The following is a 21,519-nucleotide window of genomic DNA, read 5'->3' on the forward strand; positions in this document are numbered from 1 at the left end:
ATCTCTTGACCTTGTGATCCACCCACCTCGGCCTCCCAAAGTGCTGGGATTACAGGCTTGAGCCACCGCGCCCGGCCGGGATTACTTTTTAATAGAGATGGGGTTTTGCCATGTTGGCCAGGCTGGTCTCGAACTCCTTGAGCTCAAGTGATCTGCCAGCCTCAGCTTCCCAAAGTGCTGAGATTACAGGTGTGAGCCACCACAGATGGCCCAAATACACACTTAACAGTTAACGTTAATATTTAATCAAAACTAAAATGTTATCACGTCATGGCTTTGATCTTTAAAAAAATCATTTGTAAATCTGCCTGGAATGAGGTGCAAGGCTTTATGTCCTACTTTGATGAGCACTGCGGGGGATATGTTCATCATCCTGCATGTGATCTACTAAACAGGATGAAGAACATCTGCATTTTACACTTTATTTAACATTAATAAAAGGATACATACAGTTACAGGAAAATGACAATTCAGTACACTTATTTAGAAATAGTTTAAAATTTACATCCTTCACCACCATGGAATATTTTAGTCTATGTAGTCAAAGTCTTCTGGAATTCCAAAAGTTTTATCAATTTTATTTTCTTCAAACCCAAATTTTCTTTTGGCCCAAGATTTTATTGCAAATATGTTATCTATAAAGAAAATTGAGAAATAATTTTGAGAAAAGCACAATCATAAAACATTTCAAGTATAATTATCTTCATTGTTCTTTTACTTTCTTCTATTAACTTTCAGAGTTTTCTGTATTTTTAAGAGTAATGGCAAGTAATATTTAAATACTATTTGGAACAAGTTAATAGATCTCATATTTAAAAATTCTGTAAGCTGCTTGCTGCTAAATACCAGACTTAAGAAAGATACAAAGACAGGGACAGGTCTTCTACATTTCCACAGCAGAGGCCAGGGCTGCTGCCTCATGAATTAAAGTTGCTACTGTTCCCAAGGGGAACACATTCTCTCCAGAACCTTCTTCCTGTCCCACAGACAGTAATGGTTTCCAGACAATCAGGCCAGTAGGGAGAGGGTATGGGGAGCAGGGAAAGGGGTTCTATTCTCTTAAGACTAAGAATAGAAATTTCCTCAGCATCCCCTGGGGGAATTTAAAATGCATTAACCACTGAAAAAAGTGGGTATATCTACTTCAGGGGATTTATCCCAAGGAAATAAAATGAACTGTGTACAAGGATTTTTGGTTAAGGGTCCTTATACCAGTGTTATAATAAAAAAATAAATAAATAAAAGCAAGCTAAATGTCTACCCATCAGGAATGGCCCCTAAGCACAGCTAGTGAGGGAGGCAGGAGAGTGCGAGTGTGCTCACAGTGGTTGCACTGGGAAGAACAGTGGATTTTTTTTCTTTTCCCTTTTTTTTCCTTGAGAAAGGATCTTGCTTTGTCTCCCAGGCTGGAGTGCAGTAGTGCAATCTCAGCTCACTGTAGCCTCAACCTTCCAGGCTTAGGCAATCCTCTCACCTCATCCCCACAAGTAATAGAAACGCCAGGCATGCACCACTATACCCAGCAATTTTTGCATTTTTTGTAGGGATGAGGTTTCACCATGTTGCCCAGGCTGGTCTCGAACTCCTGAGCTCAAACAATCCACCCATCTCGGCATCCCAAAATTCTGGGATTATAGGTGTGAGCCACCATGCCTAGCCTTTCTTTTCTTAATTTCATACATTTCTTTAATGTACATATACAACCTTTATGATGAAAATGTATTATACCCACAGAAAAAATAATGGTGTAAGATTTTGTAGCTTGTCAGAGTATTCTGTAAAATGCTAAACACTCTATTAGTAGTGATAATTAAGTAAAGGGTTAGAATATGTTCTTCTGGAATGTTATGGGCTGAATCATTTTCCCCCAAATTTGTGTGCTGAAGTCCTAGCCCCTACTACCTCAGAATGTGACTATATTGAAGTAGATCTTCAAAGAGGCGATTAAGTGAAAATGAAGTCATTGGGATGCGCGTCCTAATCCAGTCAGGTTGGTGTCTTTATAAGAAAAGGAAATTTGGACACACTACAGGGAAAACGGTGAGAGGACGCAGGGAGAAGGAAAACCTTCAGAAGAAACCAAACCTGCCAACATCTTCATCTTGAAATGTGTTCATCTGCACTGGGAAGAACAGTAGGTTTTTTTTCTTTTCCCGTTTTTTTTTTTCCCCTTGAGAAAGGATCTTTTCTCACCCCTCCAGGGTGGCGAGAAAAATTTCTGTTAAGCCACCCTATTTGTGATATTTTGTTCTGGCATCTCTAGCAAACTAATACATGGAGTTTGATCACTTTTTAAAATATTGTTTCTATGGAAGTTTAATCCCAGGTATCAAATAATGATAAATACCTTTCTGGAATGAGGTTTATGGTGAATACTACTGCATCAAATAGAACAGCGTTAACAAAATTAATTTCTTTCAATTAAAGCGTTATGGAATGTCAACAGATATTAAAATGATCTTTACTCTTTGTAACAATCTAAAATGAATCTTTACTTTTCATAACAACCTAAGAGAGAATGTTAAAATAATACCATAAGGCACTCTAGGATAATTTTTACCAGTCTCTGATCAACCAGAACATTCTTGCTAATCACACCCAAATGTTACAGAGGGTCTGCTGCTACATAAGACAAGTATCAGGTGTACTGCAGGTATTACAGAATGTGAAGAACCTATGCCTTCAAGTTGACTCAAGAGAGAAAAAAAAAATAATTTATGACTAAACAATTACAAAGTGATAGGTGTCTTAGAGAGAAACGGCCAAGTCTTATGTGTATTGCTTACAGGATAGGCTCCATGAAGACAGAAAGATTTTTAGGAAATGAGAGAACAGATACAACAATGTAGGAAGCTTGCAGGAACAAACTTCAAATCCGGATCAGAAAAGAGAATGGGGCACCAGGGTAAGACTACTGAATAGCTTCTACAGAAAAGAGTTCCTGATTCACAGGAGGATAAGAAACTATTTCATTATAAACATTTAAAGATTAAAAACAAGAAAAAGTCCCAGCACTTTGGGAGTCTGAGGCAGGCGGATCATGAGGTCAAGAGATCGAGACCATCCTGGCCAGCATGGTGAAACTCCGTCTCTACTAAAACTACAAAAAATTATCTGGGCATGGTGGTGCCTGCCTGTTGCCCCAGCTACTTGGGAGGCTGAGGCAGGAGAATTGCTTGAAACTGGAAAATGGAAGTTGCAGTGAGCCGGGATCACACCACTGCACTCCAGCCTGGTGACAGAGCGAGACTCTGTCTCAAAAAAAAAAAAAAACAAGAAAAAGAAGAAATAAAACCCTCTTCACAACAACATCTAATGGACCAATTCAAAGAAGACTGATAAAACATTTCCTTGGGCCACTCACAGTGCAACCACTGTGAGCACACTCGCACTGGTATGTTGGCCTTCAAGATAACATCATTGACAATCTTGAGACTTCATTCCCTGTCAAATAATTTCCCTACTACATATAAATTTTTATAAATGGATATAGAATAATTTTTTTATTTTAAAGAAATAATCTTAAGAGTGGCAGAATTCCTGTTTGATTTATACGGTGGCATACCAAAGATACATAAAGGAATAGGATGGGCAATATCATTTGCAATGAATCTAGGTTAGGACCTCAGGACACCTATCCCTCTTCACTCATTAAGATCCTTTTCACATGTTTTATAAGAACTTCACCATCTTAATTATTATTATCATCATTATTTTTTAGATGAAGTCTCACTCTGTCACTCAGGCTGGAGTGCAATGGTGTGGTCTGACCTCACTGCAACCTCTGCCTCTCAGGTTCAAGCGATTCTCTTGCCACAGCCTCCTGAGTAGCTGGGACTACAGGTGCCTGCCACCACACCCGGCTAATTTTTGTATGTTTACTAGAGATGGGGTTTCACTATGTTGGCCAGGCTGGTCTCAAACTCCTGACCTTGTGATCCACCCGCCTTGGCCTCCCAAAGTGCTCGGATTACAGGTGTGAGCCACTGTGCGTGGCCACTATCTCAATTATTAAGCAAGGTTTTACATGATACAATTGAAGTCACACTTAAAGTGTATTTAATATCACAAAGTATTTAGATGTGGCATTTCTATACTTAGACTCAGAGGTAATCTCTCATCCCGTAGAACTGAGATACTGAATTGTTGAACAGTAAATATTCTCAATACTAGATACATTTTAAGGACTTTTTTTTTATTATTATTATTTAATTGAGACAGTGTCTCACTCTTGCCCAGGCTGGAGCACAACCTTGGCTCACTGCAACCTACGCCTCCTGGGTTCAAGCAATTCTCCTGCCTCATCCTCCAGAGTAGCTGGGATTACAGGTGCACACCACTATGCCTGGCTAATTTTTGTATTTTTAGTGAGATGGGATTTCATCATGTTGGCCAGGCTGGTCTCTATCTCCTGACCTCAAGTGATCTTCCTGCCTTGGCCTCTCAAAGTGCAGGACTTTTTTTTTTTTTTTGAGACGGAGTTTCACTCTTGTTACCCAGGCTGGAGTGCAATGGCTTTTTTTCCCTATCAGCTGACCTCATGATCCGCCCACCTCGGCTTCTCAAAGTGCTAGGATTACAGGTGTAAGCCACTGCACCCAGCCTGAGTAGTGCATATAGTTTTCAGAAATGCCCTTTCTTGAACAAAGCTAGCAGAAAGGTATCTGAATTTCACATCACAGTAAGTGTAAAAGGAGTTTAGTTATAGTTTATCACTAATATTATAGTACATACCAGTCCATCTGTTAGCAGCTTCTTTGGCTACTTTATTCGCTTGGCCTGAAAAAAAATTATATATATAAAATGAAATGTATTTACATACATAAAATTAACTTTAGCTATGTATACATTTATATTTTTTCATATGAACAAAATTAAAATATATAAATATATAAAATGGCTATAAAAAAGCTGAAATAGTAACATAATATTATATTTTACAACTTGCATATTCTCAAGGGAATTTTAGGTAGTTGCAGTAATATTAGTAATTAATGGAAAGTCAATGTGAACAATTTCCCTTTCCTAAATGTCTATCTTCATTGCTCCTTTAAAGACAACATGTAAGTTTAAATGAGATATTTTTCAAACAACTCACCGTGGTCTTGGCGCCTTTGTTAAAAATCATTTGGGTTTATTTCTGGACTCTCGATTCCATTTCATTAATCTATAGGTCTATTCTTTTTTTTTCTTTTTGAGACGGAGTCTCCCTCTACTCAGGCTGGAGTGCAGTGGCATGATCTCGGCTCACTGCAACCTTTGCCCCCAGAGTTCAAGCAATTCTCCTGCCTCAGCCTCCCGAGTAGCTGGGACTACAGGAGCCTGCCACCATGCCCAGCTAATTTTTGTATTTTTAGTAGAGACCGGGTTTCGCCATGTTGGCCAGGATGGTCTCAATCTCTTGACCTAGTGATCCGTACACCTCAGCCTCCCAAAGTGCTGGGATTACAGGGATAAGCCACTGCGCTCAGCCTATTATGTCTATTCTTATACCACTACCATATTGTCTCTATAACTGTAGCCTTGTAGTAAGTTTTGAAATTGGGAAATTTGAATCTGTAACTTTGTTCTTTTTAAAGATTCTTTTGACTATTCTTGGATTTCCATATGAAACTTAAGATCAGCTTATCAACTTCTGCAAAAAAGCAGCTGAAATTTTAATAGGTTTTGCATTGAATCTGTAGATCAATTTGGGGAGTATTTCCTTAATAATACTGTTTTTTGGTCAGGTGCAGTAGCTCACACCTGTAATCCTAGCACTTTGGAAGGCTGAGACAGGAAGACTGCTTGAGCCTAGGAATTCAAGACCAGTCTAGCCAACACAATGGGACCCCGTCTCTACAAAAGATAATAATAAAAAATTAGCCAGGTGTAGCGGTGCAACTTGTTGTCCCAGCTACTTATATTTTCCTTTTGCTCTTTAGCTGAAGGTTTGTATACTTTGTGATACCCTTAAATAACCAATTTTTGGTTTTGTTTGAGTTTCTCATTTTTCATTTCTCTTTGAACATATTTTAAGTAAGTCTTTGTCTAGTAAGTTCAACATGTGGGCTTTCTCAGTAACAGTTTCCATTCATTACTTATTTATTTTTTGAAATGGAGTTTTGCTCTTGTTGCCCATGCTGAAGTGCAATGGCACGATCTCAGCTCACTGCAACCTCCACCTCCTGGGTTCAAGTGATTCTCCTGCCTCAGCCTCCTGAGTACCTGGGATTACAGGTGCCTGCCACCATGCCTAGCTAATTTTTGCATTTTTGTAGAGACAAGGTTTTGCCATGTTGGCCAGGCTGGTCTTGAACTCCTGACCTCAGCCTCCCCAAGTGCTGGGATTACAGGTGTGAGCACCACTCCGGGCTCCATTGATTATTTTTATTCCAGTATGTGAGCCATGGTTTATTTCTCTGTATGTCTTATAATCTTATTGCAAAACTGGACATTTAAAATAATGTTAGCCTGGGCAACATGGTAAAATCCTGTCTCTACAAAAAAATACAAAAGTTACCTCTGTGTGGTGGTGTGTGCCTATAGTCCTAGCTATTCAGGGGACTCAGGCAGGAGGATTGCTTGAGTCCAGGAAGTTGAGGCTGCACTGAGTCATGATCATGCCACTGCACTCCAGCTCAGGTGACAGAGTGAGAATATAAAATAATAATAATAATAATAATAAATTTAAAAAATAATATAAGGTGCCTGTAATCCCAGCTACTTGGAAGGCTGAGGCATGAGAATCGCTTGAACCCGAGAGATGGAGGTTGTAGTGAGCGAGATAGCGCTACTACACTCCAGCTTGGGTAACAGAGCAAGACTTTGTTAAAAAAAAAATACATAACATACATATATGTGTGTGTATGTATGTACATATAGCCAGATCAAATAAAGACAGTCTTTCCTATTGGTGTCCTCCGGGGAACCACCAAACATGCAAATGATGACAGTACACACACACACACACACACACACACACACACACAAACTTCCAAGGGTTGCTTGGAAACACAGCAGCAGATTCTTCCCTCTCCCCAGGATTGTTGCTTGTACTAGTTGTTGCAGTTTGTTTGTTTAGTAATTTTCTTGAACTAAATCTGTAAAGTCTGTGTTCTTACGTGTGATTACTGAAGTCTCTGTTTGGTTAGCTTAGTGGTCAAGCTATTAATTGAACAGAGTTTCCTTAAACGGGTGGACTAAATCCCTATGAAGAGACTCTCTTTGCCAAAGGGCTCAGCCATTTTTGCTTAGAGGGTTTGCCTGTGTGCTGGGACATGCATTCTCAGCTAGGCGGTTTAAAATACTGACTCAGTCTTCACTTCTTGCTTGTACAGAGCATCAAAGTCAGCTAGATATGGGGACCGTTCCAGGTCTTAACTAAGAATGTGAACAACCTGAAGCATGCATGTAGGCCTTCTATACTTCCAGGAATATGTTGCTCTTCAAGGCTCTCATGAACAAATCCTTGAGATTCTCCTTTTTTTTTTTTTTTTTAGAAGGGTCTCACTCTGTCACCCAAGCTGGAGTGCAGTGGTGCGATCACAGCTCCCTACAGCCTCAATCTCAATCTCCTGGGTTCAAGTGATCCTCCCACCTCAGCCTCCTGAGTAGCTGGTACTACAGGCACATGCTGCCATGTCTCATTCTAAAATTTTTTTATAGAGTTCTTCAGACTGGTTTCGAACTCTTGGGCTCAAGCAATCTTCCCAATGTGTTAAAGTTACAGGCATTAACCACTGCACCTGGCCCTTTTAAGCTTTTTGATTAGTCTACTGTTTGATTAGTATATTGTTGATGAATCACTGTTCATCAACAATGATTAACTGAGAAGTTAAAAGTATTGTTTATAATTGTTATAGACAAACACTTCCCACAGAGAGGATTTTAGCATTGGGCATACCTCAAGTCAGATCAAATAAAGACAGTCTTTCCTATTGGTGTCCTCCGGGGAACCACCAAACATGCAAATGATGACAGTTCTTTGGGATCAAGGCTCTTAAAGAGCTCCAGCTGCATTTTGCTCCCCTAGACAACGGGAATGCAGGGTCTTTATCCTTCAAGGTCACTGCTGAGGTGACAGCGGGAAATGAGAATAGGCAAATTCAATACCACAAAGCTCATTATTCTTACTCAGAGTCAGCTAATTTTCCTCAGTAGGCTCCTGTAAGCCTTTGGTTAATTTCCAGAGTTCTGAAAGAGGTGACTACAACAATTTTTGCAAGTTTTTGAAAGGGCAAAGTTTCAGAAGTCCTTACTCCACGTTTTTACTGTCATCCTGGCATTTATTTCTAAGAACATTTCTTAAGTACCTCTAAGATACTTCCAAGTATTTTTGTGTGAATTTAATTTCTACTAACAGGTTTCATCTGGTCACATTTGAATAATGGTCAGAATATCTAAATTAAAATATTGTTTAAAGAACTGTTGCTTTTAGATATCACTTCTTGAATATTTGCAATTAATCTTTCTTTTTTTTTTTTGAGACTGAGTTTCATTCTGTCGCCCAGGATGGAGTGCAGTGCATGATGTTGGCTCATGGAAGCCTTCACCTCCTGGGTTCAAGCGATCCTCCTGCCTCAGTGTCCAGAGGAGCTGGGATTACAGGTGTGTGCCACCTGTAATCACCTGGCTAATTTTTGTATTTTTAATAGAAATAGGGTTTCACCAAGTTGGCCAGGCTGGTCTCAAACTCCTGACCCCTAGTGATCTGCCTGCCTCAACTTCCCAAGCAATTAATCTTAATACTTGCTTAACGATACCAATAATTCAAATGGTATAATTAAATATAAATATTTCTCATGGGGGTTACTGAGAAATAAGAAAATACATAGCCATAACCCATATGAACATAATAGTTATAGCTACAGTCACCAAATTGTGCTCCGAATAAACCATGACAGACTTAGAGATAAGCCTGAGTGTTATAATAATGGAGGGGAGGGGCTATAGCAATGCTACTAAGAACCAAATCCTATTAAAATCAATTTGTGAAACTCATAAGCCTTTAATCCAGTATAATCTGTTCTGCACTAACATGACAGCTGGAATCCAATGAAACCCCTCATTATCAAAAAGTGCATTTTAAAAACAATAATTTCATTGAGGAATGGAGATTTGGGGTGAGTAGAGGTTAAAGTCTTAAGAAGTTCTCTAAATTTAGTGGTAAGGGGATCACTGGCATCTACTACTTAAATGTCTTGGATTTGTGGATTTATAGTTTTCATCAAATTGGAAAAACTTTAGCTTTTATTTCTTCAGATATTTTTCTGGCCCAGCAATCTCTCCTCCCACCAAAACATACTCCATTTGGGATTATAATTGCACCTATATTAGGTCCCTTGAAGTTGTCTTAAAGCTCACAGATGCTATTTTCATATTTTTTAAAAATTATTTTATGTATATAAGAGTCAGGGTCTCCCTACGCTGTCCAGGCTGGTCTCAAACTTTTGGGCTTAAGTGATCCACCCACCCTGGCCTCCCAACGTGCTGGAATTACAGGCATTAGCCACTGTGCCTGGCCCCATTTTCATATTTTAAAAATTATTTAATTTCTCTGTTTCATTTTGGATGTTTCTACTGCTATATCTTCAACTAATACTAATTCCTTCTTCTGCAAAATTTAACCAGCTGGCAATTCACCATATTGTATTTTTCATGTAAGACATTGTAGTTTTCATATCCAAAAGTCTGACCTGGGTCTTTTTTATATCGTTCCTATTTCCACTTAACTTTTTGAACATAGGGACTACAGTTATAATAACTGTCTTAATGTTCTGGTCTGCTGATCCTAATTTCTGGGTCAATTTTGATTGATGGAGTTTTCTGCTCACTATAGATCATGTTTTCCCACTTCTCTCCAGGCCTGGTAGTCTTTGCCTGTATGCCAGACATAATGAGTTTTGTTCTGCTAGATGTTAATCCTCTTTCTTTGAGACAGGGTCTCACTCTGTTGCCCAGGCTGAAGTATAGTGGCACGGTCTTAGCTCAATGCAGCCTTGAACTGCTGGATACAAGCAATCCTCTCATCTCAGCCTCTCAAGTGGAAAGATAATAAAACTGGAGGGAAAAACTTGAGGACTACAGTGCATGCCAGCATGCCCAGCTAATTTTTAATTTTTTGTAGAGATAGGGTCTCTCTCTGTTGCCCAGGCTAATCTCAAACTCCTAGCCTAATGCTATCTTCCTACCTTGGCCTCTCAAAGTGCTGGGATTATAGGCATGAGCCACTGTGCCTGGCAAAACAGATGATATTCTTTAATAAATTTTAAAAAATGAACAAAGCTAGGAAGAAATGATTTTCACTCTCGTTCCCAAGTCAAAATTAATATATCTCTAATAGACTCATCATTACAAATTCTCCAGGATCCATCTTTATATGGCTGCATAAACAACTATTGAAAGATAATCTAGGTGCAATATTGATGAAGAATGACAAAGGCCAAGCACGGAAGAATGATAAGGGCCAAGCGTTACACCTGTAATCCTAGCACTTTGGGAGGCCAAGGGGAGATAATTGCTTGAGGCCAGGAGTTCAAGACCAGCCTGGGCAATATAGTAAGACATCATCTCTATAAAAAATAAAATTAAAATTAAACTAGCTAGGTTTGGTGGCATGTGCCTGTAGCTCCTTGGGAGGATGAGGTGGGAGAATGGCTTGAGCTTGCTTGGGAGGTTGAGGCTATGAGTGAGCCCTGCACTTCAGCCTGGGAGACAGAGCAAGGCCCTATCAAAAAAAAAAAAAAAAAAAAAAAAAAAAGCAAAAAAAACCACCTCACTGAAAACCAGAACATTTTGGGTTTGTTCCCACCCAGTGAGCCCTCATATTCCTGTATAGTACTCATTCACATTGGCATGTTTTCCTTGGGTTGGGAAATAAATTACCAAACATATAAATTCAAGGGTTAAGATGGACAGCACAATGAGGCAACCAGTTTAAAATTTCAGTTGCTGCCTCCTCCTCAACTGTGTTATTCCACTCTCCAGAAAGTTCATCATCTTTTGTATACCCTGAACTTCTTTTCTGAAGTTTTATTACCTAAGAGGTGATGTTTTTGCCAAAAGTGCTACTTGAATCAGACCTACAAGAAATGGCAACATCTTAAATTACATGCCTAAAATACAAGTTTTCCCTATGTCATGAATCAGTCTGGCACAAGTCTCTATCCCTGTTAATTTCCTGAAACTCAATGTGATCCACTGGCTCAGGGTCACTATCAGTGTAGGTTACAGTAGTTTAGTGAGACTAAATAAGAGTTGTATTCATTCCTGACTGGAAAGAATTTGTCAAAATTATGAAAAAGACTGGGGAGTCAATTGGAGATGATGTCAGTGAGGGTCACCTGCCCAAAAAAATAGCTGTGGCAGTACAATGGGGACCATAGAGTGAAAAAGCTTAAGTCTTTTTGGATATACCTAAGAGTTGTAGGTCCTAGACATTAAAGACAATGAAACAGGTAAGCAAAAAGGTGGTACACCAAGGAAAAAATACAAGAATCACACAAAACTGAGATCAGAAAAAAAGGCAAATAAGAGTAAATGAAGGGTGAGATTTGGTTATTGTGAAAACTCAGATTTTTCATGATGAACTGATGGAGGGCACAGCCGTGCTATCCTGAAAATAAATCACCTGAAAGTATTTAACCTGGGTAAGTAAACTGTTTTTGAAGTTCTCTTTCAAGAGAATGAGAAGGTGCGCCAGATAAGGTATACAATGTTCTAAGTCCTCCTGAACAAGCAGTCTGTGTTTCATTTTGAAGAAGACTCATGTGCAGGTCTAGCTTCCTAGCAGTAACTTCCTATTTTGTCTCCTGCTGTCATGTGCTTGCGCTCACTGAGGATCATCTGGTATTAGTTAAAACTTTCAAACAGATTAAGGTGGTTAACTTTGTAGGTGTAGATTTGGTTAGCACTTTCTTCTGCAGGATGATGACAAAGGAATCTGTGGTTAGCATAAAAGAGCTAACATGTCTCCCCAAATGCTTACTTTACAGAGAACGACTGGCTGGGAGAGTTCTGCTTCCACCTCTCTTTGAAAATCCCCTGGGTAATCAGCTGAACCAGTGACACTACATATCACCACCTAGGCCATGTAGTCCATATATGTGAATGGTGCCTCCTGGAGTTGTGGAAAGGAGCGACCTGTCTCTAAAATAAAGTTTAACTTTAGATTTCCACTAACTGAACTGCTTAAAAATTATTTAATTATAAAGACCACTGCCAAGGACTAGGCCAGCAGTTGCAATCAAACTATTCTCAGGTTTTTTAACATACCAAATATTTTCCATTTCTTTCCAAGCCTTCCATCACATACTATAATAACAGTTTTTCTATAAATTTCACTTGGTAAAGTTTCCTAAGTAAAAGGCTAAGACAGAAAAATATGAAGAAGTTATAAATATTTTCCCAAGTAATTAAATGCTATGTCTTTATAATATACTCTTTTATCTCCTCAAATGTTCAAATTTCAATCTTTACATAAATATATAAACATTATTCAAAACAAAGCTCTGGGGACTCTTGTTTAAAAGAAGGAAAAAAAATCACTGGTATATTTAAAAGGCAACTCGGGCCGGGCGCGGTGGCTCAAGCCTGTAATCCCAGCACTTTGGGAGGCCGAGGCAGGTGGATCACGAGGTCAAGAGATCGAGACCATCCTGGTCAACATGGTGAAACCCCGTCTCTACTAAAAATACAAAAAATTAGCTGGGCATGGTGGCGCGTGCCTGTAATCCCAGCTACTCAGGAGGCTGAGGCAGCAGAATTGCCTGAACCCCGGAGGCGGAGGTTGTGGTGAGCCGAGATCGCGCCATTGCACTCCAGCCTGGGTAACAAGAGTGAAACTCCGTCTCAAAAAAAAAAAAAAAAAAGGCAACTCAAGGTACAGACTAATTTTCTGCAACTTGCAAACTCTTTTACTTATGGTATCATTCTTCCTAGAAGATAGTGACGGAATTCTTTAAGGAATCAAGGTTCTTAAGGCCAAATTAGCTCTTTTTCTGACTCCTCAGTTCTCTAAGCTTATATTTTATGTCTTTATCCTTCTATCCCACACATTTTCCTTAATTTTAAAATGCTTATAATTTCAAAGTTGTCACTGTTCAATTCTCTAACATTAAGACTTCTCTCTTTTTTTTTTGAGACAGGGTCCTACTTTATCACCCAGGCAGGAGTGCAATGGCACAAACAGCACAGGGACAACACACTGCGGCTTCGACCTCCTGGGCTTGAAGGATCCTTCCATCCCCAGCCTCCTGAGTAGCTGGGACTACAGGCATGTGTCACCACACTTGGCTAATTTTTGTGTGTTTTTTTTGTAGCGATGGGATTTCTCCATGTTAGCTAGACTGGTCTTGAACTCCTGAGCTCAAACAATCTACCCACCTCAGCCTCCCAAAGTGCTGGGATTATAGGCGTGAGCCAACGTGCCCAGCACATTAAAATTTATTAAAAATACTAAGGCAATGTTTTCCTACTATATTAAAAATACAAAATTGTAGAGTACTACAAACAGAATACTGTCTTAACTGGTTTTATTTTCTCATATACAAGGGGAATGGTTAGCAGGCAACCAGAAGTATAAAGTCTTTTTCATTATTAAAATTAAAGATCTCTAAGTTATGACACAAACTTACGTATTTCTTCCACGACTTGTGGGTCACAATCTTTGTATTTTTCTACTTCTGCCTTTAGTTGTTCCCTTTGGTCTCGAAGTGAAGAAAGTTCTTTTGCCAGCATAGTTCGTTCTTCCTGCATTCCAAAGAGTTTTATGTTCAATTCAGACAAACAAAATTCTGTATGTTGTAAGGTCATACATTTTATAACAATTTCATTTTATTTCTCATAAATGATGTGCATTGGAGTTTTCACATTACATGTATAAATATAGACACACAGATATTCACAGTATAAGAACAAGCTCAATTCTCATCTTGAAATCTCAAGCATCTTTTATATATATTGAATAACTAAGTGGAAGTTAATATGTAGAATGGAATGCTCATAAATAGGTGAGAAGTTCATGTTAGAACTCTAAGATGATCATGTTGTCATATGTTAGAGAAAAAAATTACACTACTTTTTGAGTAGTTTCACAAGATTATGTCTATGTATGTGACGTTTTAAGTCAACATCGATCATTATACAATTATCCTTAAAAGTGTTCTAGACATTTAAAAGATTTTAAGAATATTTAAATATATTATTTATATTTTATATACATTTAAAGAAATAACAATTGTAGCCTGAGGACTCCCACCACCTGTTCTTTAAAGGTAAAATCAGAATAAAGCTTCAAAATACAATAGGATCCAATAAAAACCATTTGAAATGTCTAGCCATATTTCTCACTAGCAGGTAGAAATCATAGTGCTATATGTATTCAATTTGTATTTCTGAAACCTGAAAAGTAAGCCCAAACAAAATCCAAATGCTGGCAAAGATTATAGTACAGAATTACAGGATAAATCTGAGGCAAAATCAAGTAAAGTTCAAACTGCCTAACTGGACTTGTAAGGTTTCCAGCTACCTTATATCTTTTAATTGTATTTTTCAACTTTGCTTTTAGTTCCTTTTGGTTCCAAAGTGAAGAAAGTTCCTTTGCTAGTATTTGTACAAGAGACTGCATATACAGAGCAACACGCTTAGAAGCAGCAGAGTCCAACAGAACTCTCAGCAGTGAGGAAAATGTTCTAGATTTGCACTCTCCACTGAAAGAGCCACTAGACACATATGGTGACTCAGCATATGCAATGTGGCCACTGTGACTGAGAGACTAAATTTAATTGTAGCTAATTTTTATTTAAATACAAATAGCCACACATGGTTAATGCATATCATATTAGCACAGCTCAGTAGAGATTTTTAAATAACTACAATATAAGAAGATGGTCATTATTTGCCATCAATACCCAAATTATACATGCTTTAAAAAAAAACACACACAAACAAAACACTGCCACCAAGTGTGGTGGTGCCTGCTGTAGTACCAGCTACTTAAGAGACTGAGGCAGGAGGATCACTTGGGCCCAGGAGTTCAAGGCCAACCTGAGCAATACAGAGATACTCCATCTCTAAAAAATAAACCAAAAAAAAAAAAAAAAAAAAAAAATCAAGAGGAGAAAAAAGTTAAGGAAGACAGGAAAAGCAAAGCGGTGAACATCCAATGTGAATATAATTATAGCTTTCCAGATATCATGCATTGAAACAATGTTAGACAATTACTAGCACTGAGATCTTTGCCAAGTTATTTAACCTCTTTGTGCCTCCAGGTCCTCAAAAGCAAAATGGAAACAGTAATGGTAGCCACCTTTCTAGACTGCTAGTAGGATTCAATAAATATACAAAATGCATTTAGAACAGTAATTGCCTGGCTCAGAATAAGCAGAATATACATGTTAGCTAGTTTTCTTCTTTACCAGCAGCAGCATCACCACCATCATCACAAATAATATCTAGCAGACAGGGGCTAGGTAGTTCTGAAAAGTCCTGGCTGGTAAACTCAGGATGAGCACAAGACTTCATCTTTCTTAGGAACATTTCTGAACCACTAAACTCTTCTGTTATTTGCCGGCAACAACTATGTTTGCTGGTGGGTTCCCCACCAACCACTCCCAGATGCACTGGTTCCAGTGGACTGAGTAACAGTAGACTGGCTGATAACTTCTGGGCACACATATGTCACCGTTAGTTGAAGATGGTTCTACAAGTTATTACCAGTGTTTCGAAAAACAAAAAGAATCAAATAAAGAAGTGGTAGTTGCTATTGTCAACTGAAGAAGAAACAGAACAGCTTCAGCTTATGCCCAGAATTTGCCTTTCCTTGAATATTCTTCAGAAATGACCATTCTCCAATTCCTATCTGTGACTGTGCTGATGACACACATGAAAGAATATATGTGAAATAACTGAAAGCATAAAGCCACTGTAAAGCTTTGCTATATCCCTTTCTACTATGTGACAACTTTTCCAGTTGCTTTCTTTCCCAATCTAGTGACACAGAGACTTGGAAGAAATGTTTAGTGGTTCATGCTGATCTTCAATGTTTTTTTAAAGTCATAAATCTATAGTTGAGATAACAATGAAAATAGAAAACGAAACGATTTTTTAAAATCTCTAATCTAATATTTAATAAAATGGTAGGTCAATATTTATTTTTAGAATTTTAAAATATTACAAGGCCACAAAAATATCATGTTGATGGTTTTCAGTTTGTTTTGTGCAAAAATTTTTTTAAAAAGACTCTTAAAAATTTACATAAACATTTACACAGGGCTTACCATGTACCAGGTCTTCTTCTAGGTGCTTTGCAAATATTAACTAGTTTAATCCACACAATAACCCAATGAAGTGTAATCGATTTTATTATTTCCCATTTTGCAACAGAGAAAAGTGAAAACAGAATTGAGGAGACTTTCAAACTCAGGCAGTCTGGCTCTAGGGTTTATGCTTCTATGCTATGCTGCCACATATAATAAAATCTAGACTCACAACTAGTGAATCCTACCAGGTCAAATGTTCATATCTTTGGCTATGATCCCCTTCTCTTCTGGTGGAAATGCATCCTCCTCGCAGGAAGCTCTGTGTCCTTACTCTATTTAGATATTTAGAATTGTCTTTATTAAAAGAATCTATAGACACAAACTTACCGTTTCACATCGGCCAATTTTCGCTTTTTCAATGCTTTTCTGTAGGCTTGCATGCTTTTGGCTTCCCTCAGACAACTAGAGAATCATAAACAAATAAAATAGCTGGCTAAGATAAGCTGACATGTAGTAGTTTATGAACAAAGTCAAACACAATACTGGAAACTAATTTCTCCAGTTTAAAGAAAATCAAGGACCATGAGGGTAGACTGAAGAAAAAGTTCAAAAAACATTCTTTTTATTTCATGCAGACAAAATGAATACTATGCCTTTAATCTTTTCCACATAGTCTCCATTTATTAGATTATCCACCCCTACCCCTAGTAACTTGAGGTCTATTATTTAGTTAGGAATTGAACTTGAGGGCCAGGCACGGTGACTCATGCCTGTAATCCCAGCACTTTGAGAGGCCAAGGCAGGCAGATCACATGATCCTGGAGCTGGAGACTGGCCTGGGCAACATGGCAAAACCCCATCTCAACAAATACAAATTTAGTCAAGCATAGTGGCACGAGCCTGTAGTCCCATCTACTCGGGAAGCTGAGGTGTGAGGATAGCTTGAGTCTGGGAGCCCCAGCCTGGGTGACAGAGACCCTGTCTCAAAGAAAGGGGAAAAAAAAAAAGAAAGAAAGAAAGAAAGAAAGAAATTAAACTTGAAAATCCAAAAAAAAAAAAAATCTGTTTTATATAAATTCTCTGCAAATTTCATTTCATTTCTGACTAAAGTCTTTTCAAAATATCTGACCTATTTCACTGAATCAATAATAAATTTGTCACTTATTATTAAAGTATTTTACAAGAAATTGTATAGTTACATATTATGTTCTCAGAAATGGAAAAAATCTGTTAAGTCTGTTGCCAATTTTAGGTATGTTTTATATCTTTTTCTCTTTCCTCTTGAGACAGTGTCTTACTCTGTTGCCCAAGATGGAGTACAGTGCCATGATCATAGCTCCCTGCAACCTTTGCCTCCCAGATTCAAGCCATCCTCCAACCTCTACCTCCCAGTAGCTGGGACTGTGGTGTGCGCCACCACAATCAGCTTTAAAAAAGTTTTTTTTTCTAGAGATGGAGTTTTACCATGTTGTCTAGACTGGTCTTGAACTCCCAGGCTCAGGCAATCCTCCCACCTCAGTCTCCCAACATGTGGGATCACAAGTGTGTACCACGGTGCTCAGCCTGTTTTATATATCTTAAAAGTCATCAGTTTAAACCTTTTACTCTGCTTAGAAAGTAGATAAGTTGTATGTGGAAATGGATTAAATAATACCAGCATAAAGAGACTGTAGATATAGAATGTTGATTACCATGTGAGTAGGCCTACACACCAAAAGGGACTGCTTAATTTCAGAGTGTTGCCTTCTTGTCTCAGTTTTATTAATCTCACCTGAGTCTACAAGTAAACAAATAATCACAGGAAATTCTGAATACTAAATTCTCCACATCTTTTGCTATAAACTAGTTAGAAATTGCAGATTCATTTGATTGGGTAAGGGCTTTCTTAAAAAATATTCCACTCCTCCCTCACTCTTGAATTATAAACATTTAGAAAATAAAGTTGTTAGGTTTGCCCTTGCTTTGGGAAATCTTTCACTTCTCAATATGCATAAAAGGGAATGTTGTAAGCTTTCCTTTAACAGTTTTCCAGTCACTGATTCTAATCAATAGCATGAACAAGATCTATAGAAAATGCCAGTCAGATACCACTCCAAACCAGTTATACTTGTTGCAAGTAATTATCTTCCTAAGTTAAACAAATTTAAAAAAAAAATCTGCTGTAGATTTTTTGTTTGTTTGTTTGAGACAGAGTCTCGCTCTATCAGGCTGGAATATAGCGGTTCGATCTCGTCTCACTGCAATCTCCGCCTCCCAGGATCAAGTGATTCTCCTGCCTTAGCCTCCTGAGTAGCTGGGATTATAGGCACGTGCCACCACTCCAGGCTAATTTTTGTATTTTTAGTAGAGACGGGGTTTCACCATGTTGGTCAGGCTGGTCTTGAACTCCTGACCTTGTGATCCACCCACCTTGGCCTCCCAAAGTGCTGGGATTGCAAGTGTGAGCCACCGAGCCCAGTCATAGATTTTTTTCTTTTTTTGAGATGGAGTTTTGCTCTTCTTACTCAGGCTGGAGTGCAATGGTGCAATCTGGGCTCGCTGCAATCTCCGCCTCCCAGGTTCAAGTGATTCTCCTGCCTCAGCCTCCCAAGTAGCTGGGATTCTAGGCGCCCACCATCACGTCTGGCTAACTTTTTGTATTTTTAGTAGTGATGGGGTTTTCCCATGTTGACCAGGTTGGTCTTGAACTCCTGACCTCAGGCGATCCACCTGCCTTGGCCTCCCAAAATGTTGGAATTATAAGTGTGAGTTACCACCCCTAGCTGGAGATCTAGTTCTTTTTAAAAAAAAAGAGTTCCCAGGCCGGGCGTGGTGGCTCACGCCTGTAATCCCAGCACTTTGGGAGGCCAAGGCGGGCGGATCACAAGGTCAAGAGATCGAGACCATCCTGGTCAACATGGTAAAACCCCGTCTCTACTAAAAATACAAAAAATTAGCTGGGCATGGTGGCGCGTGCCTGTAATCCCAGCTACTCAGGAGGCTGAGGCAGGAGAATTGCTTGAACCCAGGAGGCGGAGGTTGCGGTGAGCTGAGATCGCGCCATTGCACTCCAGCCTGGGTAACAAGAGCGAAACTCCGTCTCAAAAAAAAAAAAAAGAGTTCCCATTTTGTCTCACACCTGTAATCTCAGTACTTTGGGAGGCCAAGGTGGGCAGATCACGAGGTCAGGAGTTCATGGCCAACATGGTAAAACCCTGTCTCTGGTAAAAATACAAAAAAAAAAAAAAAAAAAAAAAAAAAAATTAGCTGGTTATGGTGGCACTGCATATAGTCACAGCTACTCGGGAGGCTGAGGCAGGGTAACTGCTTGAACCTGGGAGGTGGAGGTTGTAGTGAGCCAAGATAATGCCACTGTGCTCCAGCCTGGCGACAGAGCAAGACTCCGTCAAAAAAAAAAAAAAAAAAAAAAAAAAAAAAAAAAAAAAATTCCAACCACTGGAAACAAACAATGAAAGCAACTCTTGTGGGGCTGCCCATGCTATCAGCTTTTCATCTATAGAACTGCCACAGTTCCTAACCCAGTTGGAAACAAACCAAATGCAGTCCTCAAGTGATAAAAGCTGAGATTTCTAGTAACTGTATGTAAACTATCTGAACCAGTAGTTATCAAACTTTACCATGCAGTGGAACCCAAAGGGCTTTTGAAGGCACAGGTTGCTGGGCTCTACCTTGAGTTTCTGAATAGCAGATCTGGGGTGGGGCCTGAGAATGTGCATTTCTAGTATGTTCCCAGGTGATGCTGTTAGCTGGGGACACCACACTTCTGAGAATTAGTGAACTAAACAAGAATCTATTTTTGTAAAGTAACCCAAGTAAAATACACAAGATATTTATATATAGAAAAATGTTATCTAGTTCACAAGCACAAGATGAATTACTGCTTAATACTGTAGCCTGAACCAGAAAACATCTTAATGTTTGTCTTTAGAAGAAATACCGTCCACATTTACAAAAATAGAGGGGTGATAGCCTATATTTAAAAAAAAGGCATAGGCTGGGTGTGGTGGCTCACACCGGTAATCCCAGCAATTTGGGAGGCTGAGGCAAGTGGATCACTAGAGGTCAAGAGTTCAAGATCAGCCTGGCCAACATGGTGAAACTCTATCTCTACTAAAAATACAAAAATTATCCAGCTGTGGTGGTGTGCCCCGTAACCTCAGCTACTCAGGAGGCTCAGGCAGGAGAATTGCTTGAACCCAGGAGCAGGAGGTTGCAGTAAGCCGAGATCGCACCACCGCACTCCAGCCTCAGCAATGCAGCAAGACTTCATCTAAAATAAATAAAATATAAAATAAAATAAAATTAAAAAGGTTTTTACCATAGTATTCCTTTAAAGAGCAAAGTCTTCAACATTCTAGAATGCAAATGTTAATGGCAGGAGGCAGACAAATGCCTAGGCAGATGGGGGCCGTCCCTGGTGAAACTCCACCTCCAAACCAGGCAGTTTAAAGCCTGAAAGCCAAGCTACAAGTCAAATCCATGGACCAGATTGAGAACCCACGTTCCCATCTGGTGGCTTTCCTCTGATCTCCACCCTTCACCTATTTTGCATATACCCACCCTTTTCTAATTGTTTTTCTATATTGCTGTGCGCATCCTTGAGTGGTGCCTTTGCTTTAGTCTTTCTTTGAATACTCATAAACCAATCAGTATGCACTCCCCTATTCTGAGCCCATAAAAGCCCTGGACTCAGCCACACTGGGAGGGAAACCATCTGACTATGGGGTGGGGAACCATCCCAAGTTCCCTCTCCACTGAGAGCTGTCCTGTTGCTCAGTAAAATTCTTCTTTGTCCATCCTCACCCTTTAATTATCAGCATATTCTGTTCTTCTTGGAAGCGGAACAAGAGCTCAGGAACCGCCAAAAACAGTACAAGCTGTAACACAGGTGGGCTGAGTGGGCAGGGTACCTCCAGTAGCAGGCCTGGGGCTGAGCAAGGCCTAGGCAGATGTTGGAGGGAGGTAACTTTTGATAACTTAAATCTGTGGACAAAGCTAGTAGTGGTTTTTTTAAACAGCACCTTGCCTGAACATGACTTTAAAGAAATTAATATATTGAAAACATGTTTGAACCCTTATTTTAATTACGCCATTAAAACATTTGACTTAAATCGTTTGACCATTCCAGTCGGTGTACTGTTCTGATTTTTCATTGTGTAGGCCGATTTGCCAGTCAGTCTGCATGTCCTGGTCACTGGTCTTTATCATTTTTGTGCAATAACTAAAGGCTAAGGACTACATGCACTATCGTGTAAAGAGATTACACATGACTGTACCA

At 39.2% G+C, this 21,519-nt stretch overlaps 1 protein-coding gene across 1 annotated transcript in view; it reads right to left on the bottom strand.

The window, feature by feature from the left end:
* Window positions 1-298: 298 nt before the first annotated feature.
* MND1 (meiotic nuclear divisions 1) overlaps window positions 299-21,519 on the bottom strand; it is a 75,656-nt gene continuing 54,435 nt past the window's right edge. Inside the window, exons 5-8 of the mRNA XM_003927965.4 lie at window positions 16,629-16,703; window positions 13,617-13,731; window positions 4,735-4,779; window positions 299-635 (exon numbers count right to left, since the gene is read on the bottom strand). Of these exons, the coding sequence (XP_003928014.2) occupies window positions 529-635; window positions 4,735-4,779; window positions 13,617-13,731; window positions 16,629-16,703 (342 nt within the window). The 3' untranslated portion in view covers window positions 299-528. The remainder of the gene's footprint in view (window positions 636-4,734; window positions 4,780-13,616; window positions 13,732-16,628; window positions 16,704-21,519) is intronic.

Source organism: Saimiri boliviensis, chromosome 3, assembly GCF_048565385.1.
Source record: "Saimiri boliviensis isolate mSaiBol1 chromosome 3, mSaiBol1.pri, whole genome shotgun sequence".
NCBI classification, from domain to species: Eukaryota; Metazoa; Chordata; class Mammalia; order Primates; family Cebidae; genus Saimiri; species Saimiri boliviensis.